Below are 11,360 nucleotides of genomic sequence, written 5' to 3'. Positions count from 1 at the left end.
TCTGAGTTACTCTGATGTTGGTGTCAGTATTGCTTAATAAGAATTCATGGTTAAGGAAAAATGAAAGATAAAAATCTGCATTTCAACACAGGTTCCTTACTACCACAGGTGATTTGCCTCGTCACACAAAGCCCAATTATAATTAGGGCACACTAATTGCTGTGCAGCAGCATCAGTAGATCTCCGAAGCGATGTGACGCAGTGGCATTTGCAAAGGTGGGAGGGTACAACAACCTGAGTCAGTGCAGGGGCACAGGGAAAAAAGATTTTCTTGATCAAGTTTTCTAGCTACTCAGTAAAATCTAACACATGTAAACCATGCAAAAAAATGGCAAGAGGGAGAGTATTCAGCCTGACATTTCACATAAACACAGTAATCAATAGCCTGTGTTAACCTCCTACCCACATATAATTCAATCCCAAACACTCATTGTATTTAAATTTTGATAGTTTCAATAAAAACAAACACAAAAGCTAATTTCAAGCCCCACATCTTCTGTTAACAACAGTTCTTTGAAAATTTTGACAAACTATGTGTCCTGTAGCTTCAGAATGCACTTACAGCTAACAAACCCCATTGGACCACCAAAACGAACCAGGCAGTGGTAAAAGAAACATTTAAATACTCTAATTAAAAAAACAAACAAACCAAAACAAAAACCCCAACACCACCAAACCCCAAAAGCCCAAGAGAAGAATCCCTCACCCAAGCTATAATAATTTTAAAGCTTTTTACATTTCAGGCAGTGAGAAAAAGCTACACATGTAACAAAAACATTTTCCCCTCACTTTAGCCTCCTGTTTCCAAAGGAGACATGCACTTTCCATGCTTTCCAAACAACAAACTTCCAGGACACATTTTTGAAAACCCTTGTAAATCTCCCCTGTATCCAGAGCAGCAAACAGTTCTGCTGTTGCTGAAGAAAGATTTCACACAGAAGCCACTAGAAGGAAGTTAGTGAATACTGTTATTTGAATACATTGCAGAGCTCTTCATCCCAGGTACCTCTTCTATAAAAATCAACTCCCAAGGCATTCTTGTCCTGCTGCTAACCTCCTTTCCAAAGCTCCTGTGCTTCCACTCCATTTATTTGCATCCTTCATTTCTAATCTCTTTAAACACTCAGCCCAGTATCAGTGTCCATGGAATTTCTTCTCTGTTTCTTTAAGATACTGAAAATCAAAGTAGTTTGAAAAAAAATCATCCTAATTCAAGCTGTCAGAATTTGATGACTATGCTAATTATTTTTCACATTTAGTCTGAATAGAACTCTGATTATAGTGTTTTTTAAAAAAACTCTAAACCTACAGAGCAGTTATTTTGTCATCTCACTAACAGACTTTTAACCTTTTCATGTCCCCAAGTCATTACAACTTGAATTGCTCTACAGCTACAACTTTTGTAACGTTGATGAAAACGTTGCAGTAAGGGACGTATATAAAAATATATAAATACACCTTTTAAAAGTTAACAAGCTTTAACATTAAGTATTTGTGCTGTCTGCTTCATATTACTTGGACAATGTGTTTGCTCTCCATTTCAGTTTAGAAGGTTCTGCTTGTGACCTACTTCCTGGCTTTTCTCAGCTCACATACCGTGTTTACACCCCAAACCATTTCCTTGCTAGGATTCAGCTTGGTAACAGCTGAAGTAAAATTTGGCCAATCTCTTTCCCAGACAGGACTTTGTTGAGCCACATGCCAAGCTCTGCAGCCTGTTAGTTGGATCCAGCTGATCCAAACACCTTCTCTCACGTGACTCAGGTCAAGGTTAGGTAACCAACCATCTGCTTAAGCAAGTCACCATAAGGCAGTTTGCAGCCTTAACCAAATAAGCTATTTCAGGTGAGATACACTTGGGCTAAAACCCTCCCTTCAATTTCTCTTGAAAAGCACAGAAAACCCTCCCTGAAAGTTTCCAGAATGGGAGCTAGGAACAAACCTGTCAGGATTACCAGTCCACATCTGTCCTGAAAAATCCCCATATGGATGAACTACCTGAAACACTAAACTCTTCACAAAGGCACAAAAAGGCAAAAGAAAACATCTGGGCTGAATTCCTCATGAATTTCTAGCCATCATCTATTTCTAAAACCAAATTCTATCAGAAAAAAATAGCAAAATTATGTATTTTAGAGAATTAACACACTTTTAATTTCTACAAACAATAGATTTTATTTTCCAACACTCACATTAAATTAATAACAGCTTAGTTACAAAGCAAAAAGCACCAGAAAGGAGCCTTCTGTTATCCGTTTTTTTGCATGTAAGAATCAAATACACTGATCAAGGAACAGGTGGGTTACACTTTATTTTAAATATTCATAAAATTACACAGTACAGATTTAAAAAAATAGAAAAGGTAGACACTACATTTCTGTGTATCTGATTTAAAACTTTTACCGTGTTAAAAACTATATTCTGTGTATTCTATAAATCTTAGTGTGCAGAACTGAAGGATAAAAATATCTACACAGAACGTATTAGCAGCTCCACAAAATAAGGAAGTCACATAATTAAGCAGAGTGATTGTAAACCAGCTGTCCTTAAAGCTGTGATACTTCAATTTGAAATGGAGGATCAGTCCAGGAAAAATGGTTTAAACACTTTAAGGTGACTCTCATTGGAACAGTTCTTAACTTTTTAATATAAATGCTGCAAACTGACAGGAACAAAAATGAAAAGATTTCTAACATTATTTGTGATTTTTTTTAAAACAAAGCATTTTCTAGGAGATGAGAGTTTAATTTTCTCTTATGAAAATATAAGATGAACAGAAGCACTGCAAAGTAGCAGCAGATAAATGAGTTAGGATAATGCTTAGTGTTACAAAAAAAAGAAAGCCAAGGTAAAAAATGAAACAGTGAACACCTTTTTGTGTGGGGGGGCAAGTTTAGAATGAGCCCACTCCTCATGAAGGGCACAGGGTACATAAAATCTCCTCAATTTCCACTGAGTTCTCTTCTAAGGAACAAAATTAATGTACATTTTATATAAAGAGGGATCTTTGTGAAAAACAGATGGCTAAAACCAGTTACTGAAACAAATACATACATCTAAACCAGGTAAAATTGATAGGAAGACAGGCATTATATACCAGAACAAACTGACAATGTAGCAGTAGGAAGCCTAAGGTGAAGTCTTGCAGCAGCAGGTTTACATGTACACTCTGAACTATGTCACAACCAAACTTACAGAAATAAGATAATATTTTCAATCTTACATGACATTTTCAAGAGCTAAAATCTCAGGTATAATATACATGTATACAGAAATATTTTAAATTCACTTATTTACAATATTTTATAGGGATAGGCTCTTTATACAACTGTATTTGCATAAGCTTCAGTCAGAGTGAAGCGAAGGAATGATCATATAAATAAAGGTTTGCATCACTTGGGCTTTCCCAAATCAGGTCTATGAATCAAAGTTACAAAATATACATATTTACTGTTCAATATTGCTTTTTACATACAAAAAAATCACGTAAGGAAAATAATTTGTCAAGTGTTAAAACGTGTAAGGTTTGACAGCAGAACCTAAATGCTGCCATATGGTTACAGCCTGGAATTAACTGCATTGGTAACATCACATTACACATCCTGAAAGCAACAAAGCAGGAAACATTTGCATCCATAGTGCTGCATATTCCACTAATACATAAAAATTTCCTGCCTCTTCATAATATCTGTACGACACAGAGGGCATTCATTAAGTACTTGAGCACATTCCTTGCAGGCAACTAGGTGACCACAGGGAATGAAGACAACTGATACATCTTTCCCCATACAGATTTTACAAAGCTTTTCTTCCTGCAAGCGTCTTAACTTCTCTTCAGTACTGAGGTCTAAGGAAAACAAACACACAAAAAAAGTTAACACTTAGTACCACCGAATCAGGTTCTTTTTTTTTGTCTCTACACACAAGGACAAGGGTTTCTTCCTAAGATTTAAAGGTCACATCCTTAAAACGGACAAAAAAAAATGACGAGAGGAAACTTAGCTGCAGCATGGAACCCTCTTTTTTCTTTTTCCCCATCTCATTACATCTCCCAGGCCAATGCAAGCAGGGAGTTCAGCTACCTATATTTGTAAGAGCTTGAAATACCTGTAGAATTTAGGATATGCATATTTCCATCAGGAACTATTCTTCCCACAGACCTCAGTGACATCATTCCCAAAACTTGCACAGAAGGTAAAAGAATGGATCCTTGGTATTGGCTAAGTAATTTGGATTTTTTCCCCCCCTCAGAGTTTCCTCACTGAAAAGAATAAGGATGTGATTTTCTTCCCATTTTCAAAAAGCTTAAAAATATGTAATACAGAAAGAATTAATTTTACATTGTACATGAACTCTCTATTATTGCCACTGGAAAATGCACAGCTCAGACACCTTCCCCTGCCACTGGTGGAAAGCTCTGCACAGCCACCAAAATCATGTCCAGCTGCATTGCAAGTTCTTTATGCCCCATAATGTCCACTAGAAATCTCATTCAAAAGTGGACTGGTAAGATCTCTCCCTGCCATGCCAGCCAGATGGCCTTTGCCCTCCCAGAGTGCACCACAAGGGCTTTCTGAGCATAACCTGCCCTTTGTCTTACTGGCCAAGAAGGCAAATGCTCCTACCCCAAGCAAAATTCTATATTGAGAATAAATAACTCTCTCCTAAGACTTTTTCATATTAAGTACACTGAATATGGCTGTGCCACTGTGTCTATTTCATTTTGCCACCAGAGTTCTCAATTTTTAAATGTAATTGTCACAACAGTTCTGGCTTTTCTCATTAGCATGTATAACCTTTCCCAGAAACACAAGACTATGATTTCAGTATTACACACTTCTGAGGTACTAACACTACTCATTTTATAGATGGTATTTATTAATGTTGCTACACTCAAATATTTTAACACCCTCTTTGTCTAGTTTTGCCTTTCTTTTTTTCAATGTCCAAACATGAATCTCTTGAATTTTAAGTTACAATACTGTAACTTCCCCTTAGGTAAGGTTGGGATCAGAGGGTAGAATAAACAGATAACAATAAAAACTACTTCACAGACTAAAGAGCTGATATGAAAGTACACACAGAGGTTTTGTAATTGAATAAGCTCATCTTGCTCAACTGGGATTTCATTTGGTTCTTCTTCCCTTGTATTTTCTTTCTGAGCACTTAAGTCTGCTACCAGATCCTCAACAGATGTGTGACTTTCTCCAGTCATGTGCAATCTCTTTTCCATGGTGTTCCTAATCTCAGACAAACTGAAACCCATGGCTATGGCACTTTGTACCAAAGGATTCTGTAAGAGATCATCTAAAACAAGAAATTAAAAAAAACAAAACAAAACCAATTTAACAAGGATGTAGCTGATTACTGGACAGGATTCACTACAGTACTCTAAGACACCTTTGCAAATATGTAGCTAAAGGAACCATAGTGCAGATTTGTTTTCTTCTGCCCTAGCTATCCCAGTCCCCCTTCATCTATTTATAATACAGAAATCCTCCTAGATTTGGTGTTCAAATCAACTATTTCAACTTAAATAACACATCTCAGATAACTAACATCACAAAACCCCTAACTGAATGTTAACTGAAACTAATCCTAAATACTAAGGCACAATGGGTAAGTATTTGGTAACATTACACTAAGTTTAATTCAGTTCAGGGAAGAAAAAAAATCATACATGATTAGCTAATATAAAATTTGAATTTACAGAGCCAACACACAGCACCATGAGCAAGCAAGCAAGTCTGGCCATGATAAAACGTAACACTACTTTGGGAAACCATTTTTCAGTCTGTTGGACCTCCTCCTTCCTCTTACTTGTCAAGACTGTTCAAAGAGCAACATTTTTTAACCTAATTTTCACTCTCATAAATGAGCAGTGTGTGAGAGATTTCTGAAATAGGTTTTGTGTAACCTCTCTAATTAGCAAGAGCTCTCATTCCCTGGGATGAAGTTGCTTGAGTGTCCTCCACTACCCCTTTAACTGTCTTGTCCTTTTACTGCTTGGTATTTGTGAAAACATTGCAGGAATGTGTAATAGTGAAACACATAACCAATTACTTCAGCTTTCTCAGCTTCCTAGGCCTTGCCATTGAACAGGCCAACTCTTCCTGCCCCACAAAAAGCAATGGTTGTTTAGTTCAGTGTTCTTTAACATTCATCCCAGTGCTGCTAATCACTTGATGTACACTCAGTAGCTGTGAGACTACATCCTATACACACTTCTTCCATGGTTTACAATCTTTACCAAACCAGGATTGTATTTCCCTAAGAGAAATAAAATTCATTCTGCAGTTCTTCAGAAGCAATAAAGCAATGGATGAACATCATCCAACAATGCACCTGTCATGCTTTATTTAAAACTGTAATAGGGTTGTTTTTGAAATTAACCATTTCCTTCACTATCAATTCATCTATGGATATTCCAAAACTCTATGTAGGGGAGTGGTGGGGTGTTTGTTTTATACAGGTACCTTTAGGAAGTTTTGTTCCTTCAGCAGCTTCTGTCTAAAAGTGAAATACAAACAGGCAAAATTACAATTCTGGAGAAGGTAGAAAGAAACCTACACAGTTACAAAACAGAAAACAGCCATTAGAACTCAGTTATTTGAGTAACAAAAAATATTAAATCCACTCTGAACAACTGCAAAAGGATCAGTATGTTGCTATATATTTTAATTTTAACCCATCTTTGCAATAATCACATGTACGTGATTCTTAGGTTTTTAGTGACTAGACACAAGTTTAACAATGCTCTACCAATAAGAAAAGAAAATTTACCTACTCTTATTCATCACAAACCTTAGCTTCCCAGGCTACAAAACAAATAGCACTTGTTCAGGCCCCAGCACCCAACACATACAAGGTGATGTGATCTACAGCCCAGTCAGGGAGGGCTGGGAGATCTGTACACTCTTACTGACAGCACCAAAACATACTTTGATGTCTTTCTGCCAATGAAAGAAGCAGCAGGAGGAATAAATGATAGGCAGATAATTAAAACAGTAACTTAATATGAAAATTAAGATTTTTCTTTATGTTAACAATAAAAGATTAATAAGCAGGACACTTACTGTTGAATTCCTGAATCCATCTCCTAGGTGAACGTTATTTATAAATTCTATTCCCTTTTCCTTGATCACAAATCTGCACCTAAGATTGAAAATATTTAGCTTTAATAAAACTGCATAAGCAGCACACAAAAGTTTACTGTATAACTTTGGAAAGCTTTGATAAATTTCCTACATCATACAGAATTCTTGCTTTTAGAATTTCTAGATGTTTAGTCAACAGATGTGATGTCATTTAAACATTTTTAAGAACATCATCACTTGAGCAGTACTTATCTTTCTCAAATTTTTGGTGACACAGGAAGCTAAAGAGCTGTTGGTTATGACAGCTCATGCCACAGGTTTATAAAAGTAAAGGCTCCAATTAAAAACAAACATATTAAAATGCTGATTCTTTTAGTCCTTTGCAATTAAAGAAAAGCAGCCACTGGTCAGAGAGGAGCCTCACATGCTTTCTTCCTCTGTTTTCCAGCCAGTTTTAGCCACGGGACAGAGCTCTTCCTTACCAGAAGATTTAGGGAATGCCATAACTCCTTGACAAGAGCTCTGCAGCTCCAGCAGTTACTTCACCTTCAGGGACACAGGCTGACACTGCCACTGAGGCTGATGTGCAAACAAAACCCCCAAATAAGACTGTGAATGAGCTGAGAGGAAGTAATCAAATCTGACATAATTTAAGTAACCTAAATCAAAATCAAACCCATATAAAGAAGAGTGAAATGTTGCAAGAAAATGCATCTTAACCATTCACTGCACCAAGCCAAAAACTTGGAATGACATCTCTTTCAAGTGGCACAGGCTAATAATTAAAAGCTGTCTGTACCACTATTAAAAAAGGCAGCAGCTAATGCCTAAATACTAATTTCCAGCTTCCTGAGAGCCTTTCACCACAGAAGAGAAATTTGGCAGCAAATTCATAAAAGACACTGACTCTATCAATGTTATAAAAGTAGCCAAGTCTTTATACTTGGACAGCTTCTGTCCACCTCTATGAAACACTGAGTCATACTATTCCTCCTTTCCTCTAAACAGACTGAAGACAACATTGACAATCTTTCTTACAACTCCTTCTGGGACAGGAATCCTTAATCCTTCAGGTTTGTTTGCACCATGACAGAAGTTTAGTCATTTTGTATCCTGGCGTAAGTTACAAACCTTGACAAGTATGAAGCTGTTAAAGTAAAAATCTGAATGTAGCACTTGGATAAGGAGGAAAAAGAAAAACAGATACATATTCACAGAACTACACAATTCTTCTTGCTGAGACATCACTTAGTCCACACACAGAAATCTTCTCTTCCCTTCAGTAACTCTTACAAATAAGCCAACATACAAACAACAGGAACTTAAAAGATAAGCAGTTCAGAAGGTACAATTTCAGGGCAATCTTTCAGACTGATCACTTCTAATGAGACAGTTGTACCCTCAGCCTCTTGGGATTTAGTTCTCTTTCCCACCCACTTTAGAAGAATTCTCTCCTGTCTCTCAAAGATGACATTAGGTTAAGATCCTCTTTGAAGCTTCCAATATAACACTGAACATATGCTGATGGTTATACATATAGTGGCAGGACTACAGAAGGTAGAACACACAGAACAACAGAAGTAAAGACTCCATGCAAAAAGACTCCTTAAAATCTTTCCCACTTTTTGAAGAGGAAGAACATAAACCATGGAAGGTAACTGATATTCCTTTGGCATCTGCATGACAAAAATGAAAGAGAAGGAAGTGGAAGAGGGTAACTAAAATAGAATTATTTTCATAAATCTAAAAAGGTTAAGCCATAATCAATTTTCTGAAACCTTTATGAGTATGCTCTGTCATTAAAATGCAAAACACTGTAAATAAGACTCAGACATGCACCAAGAAAACAGTAAAAGATACCTTACCCAGGAAACCATTTAGCATGTTGATCCCATGGGTCTTCATTTTCCTTCCACTCTTGCAAGCCTCCACCACAGTGAAAACACACAACATGATCACCATTACCTGAGGAAACACACGAGAATAATTACATACTTCTAGTAGGTATTGATTCTGTGATTATGAAGAAAAAATATTCATTTTACTGATTCACAATTTCAACTAAAAAGAACTGTTTTAACAGAGGGCAATACACATGATTTGAAACAAACGTTCAGAAGAGAACTGAGCTTAAAAAAAACACAAAATAAGAGTAGCATGAAGTTTCCCTGAATTTTATTTTAGCAAGCAATTATACAGATAAAAAGTGAAAACTAAAAATAATCTGCCATCAAGTAGCTCAATCCAGTGGTAAACAAGCCATGAAGATGTTTGCCACAAAGATTTAAGGATGTTTACATGCCTTTATTTCACCTCCTTTGCCTCCATTTCGCCGTTAAGATCAACAGGTTCTGCGCAGCAGTAGCACAACCAGCTGGGGAGAGCTGCCTTCTCTGCTCTAGCACTGTACCTACTGTAATCCAAGACTGCACCAGAAACTGCTTAGATACTGTGTTTATTGAGATGAGAGGAGGTATGGATAGTTTTCCTAGAGAGTTAAATTATTCTCCGGCCACAGGAAACAGTTTTCACAGAAGTCACCTGAACACTCATCGGTCTGATAAATTGGTGCCCAGTTAATGCACCTCCACAGCACAAATCTGGAGGTACTTTTAGGAATCCAAGAAGAAATCAGTAAAAACAGTTCCACTAGGTACAAATATTGCTCATATATAGCCCATACAGGAATACATCCAAGGTTTTATATATGGACACAAGTAAAACAAAGAGAATCAGATTAAAATGTTCTTCTGAGAGCTACTAAGACAAAAGTCAATTAAGATGAGAGGAAGAAATTATCCTGGATAATTCCTTTTCCTTTGTGACCCAGTAAGAGCTACACTTTACACTCATACAGCATCTCTCAGTGAGGAATTTCAAAAGGTTTAATTGCACTGTGCAATTCCACCTAATTGGGAAACTGACGCACAGAGACGCCGGAGTTTAATCCAAGTCAAACACTACATGTCTAAGAGGAAAAGCTCTTCCAGTGGCAACACTGACTTCATAAAGCTCTTACAGTAGGCACTGGGAGCATTTGCTAGTTTTGGATCTCCACATGCCATGATAATCAAACACAGTAAAATGGACACGATCTGAATTGTCTTGTTCACAGGCTCCTGCACAGGCCACAGGGCCATTCCTTAGGCCTAAGGACTGGAGCACAGCACTTAATTTCTCAAAAAATACTAACTTCAATAATTGTCATTGTGAAAGATGTATTACGAGGGTTTTAGCAGCAAGGAAAACACTTGGTTGTTATACTGCTAAAAATAAATCTGTGACCAAATCTATACTTTGCTATTAAACATACCTGATACGACGTATATCATTTTACACAAGAACTGGGAAAAGCAGTTTACAGAGTAAAAAAATTCTGGCAAATGATTCCAATATAAATTTTTTTTAAAATGCCTTTTATTTTCCCCAATAAGACCCCTTCTCATGCCCAATTCCCGTGTAAAAGACATTAGGCCCTCCGAGGTCTGGCTTACCCACACTGTAGAACCCAGCTTCTGCAAGCTGCTCCTTGTCAACAGGATATATCCAAGATAAAAATGTTTGCAAGCGTCTTCCATATTTTGCCATAGACGGATTCCTTGGGTGCTGTGCATTGCTCAGGCCACTTATCCCAAGTTCTGCAGGAACAGGTTCACTTGGAACATTTCCAACATCCCGGCCCAGGACAAAGATGCATTTGGGAAAATGCCTCTTGTGTTCTGACCAAGCTCTGTCATTGGGTTCCCAGTGCTTCAGTTTCCCACCACAACAAAAACATGCCACTTGATCACCAACACCTGTATAATAAAATCCAGCATTAGCTAATTCCTTTGGTGTCAATTGGTCATTGAGGGGCCAGTTGTGAAAAGACTTTAATCTCATTTCTTCACTGCACATTGCAGGATTTTTAGGATACAAAGTATCTGACATATCCACAACCTGCCTAGTTCTCAGAAGGTAATCTGCCTCCACATCGGGGTCATCCAGAGCAGAGGGCAGAGCTGAACTGCTGGAACTGTTCTCAATTCCATGCTGGCAGTTCTGGGCAGCAGGATCCGTATCATCTTCCAGCAAAGCAGATTCAGTAATAAATTTGCAATTTGGGGAAAGACGTTTGTGTCTCTCAACTGCAGAATGCCCAGGCTCCCATCCTTCAACAGCTGTATGGCAACTGAAGCACTTCACTTTGTCACCTTCTCCAGTGTACACAAAGCCAGCTCGTGCGAGTGCCGATGCCGAAACCGGACAGTCAAGTGGAAATTC

At 37.6% G+C, this 11,360-nt stretch overlaps 1 protein-coding gene across 1 annotated transcript in view; it reads right to left on the bottom strand.

Moving 5' to 3' along the window:
- Positions 1-3,653: 3,653 nt before the first annotated feature.
- XIAP (X-linked inhibitor of apoptosis) overlaps positions 3,654-11,360 on the bottom strand; it is a 7,810-nt gene continuing 103 nt past the window's right edge. The window contains exons 2-7 of the mRNA XM_009076018.1: positions 10,592-11,356; positions 8,963-9,062; positions 7,077-7,155; positions 6,477-6,510; positions 5,083-5,307; positions 3,654-3,847 (exon numbers count right to left, since the gene is read on the bottom strand). Of these exons, the coding sequence (XP_009074266.1) occupies positions 3,654-3,847; positions 5,083-5,307; positions 6,477-6,510; positions 7,077-7,155; positions 8,963-9,062; positions 10,592-11,356 (1,397 nt within the window). The remainder of the gene's footprint in view (positions 3,848-5,082; positions 5,308-6,476; positions 6,511-7,076; positions 7,156-8,962; positions 9,063-10,591; positions 11,357-11,360) is intronic.

The sequence above is a fragment of the Acanthisitta chloris genome, unplaced genomic scaffold (genome assembly GCF_000695815.1).
Source record: "Acanthisitta chloris isolate BGI_N310 unplaced genomic scaffold, ASM69581v1 scaffold42965, whole genome shotgun sequence".
NCBI classification, from domain to species: Eukaryota; Metazoa; Chordata; class Aves; order Passeriformes; family Acanthisittidae; genus Acanthisitta; species Acanthisitta chloris.
Note: the sequence above shows the minus strand (reverse complement) of the source record. Positions and strands in the feature narration are given on the sequence as shown.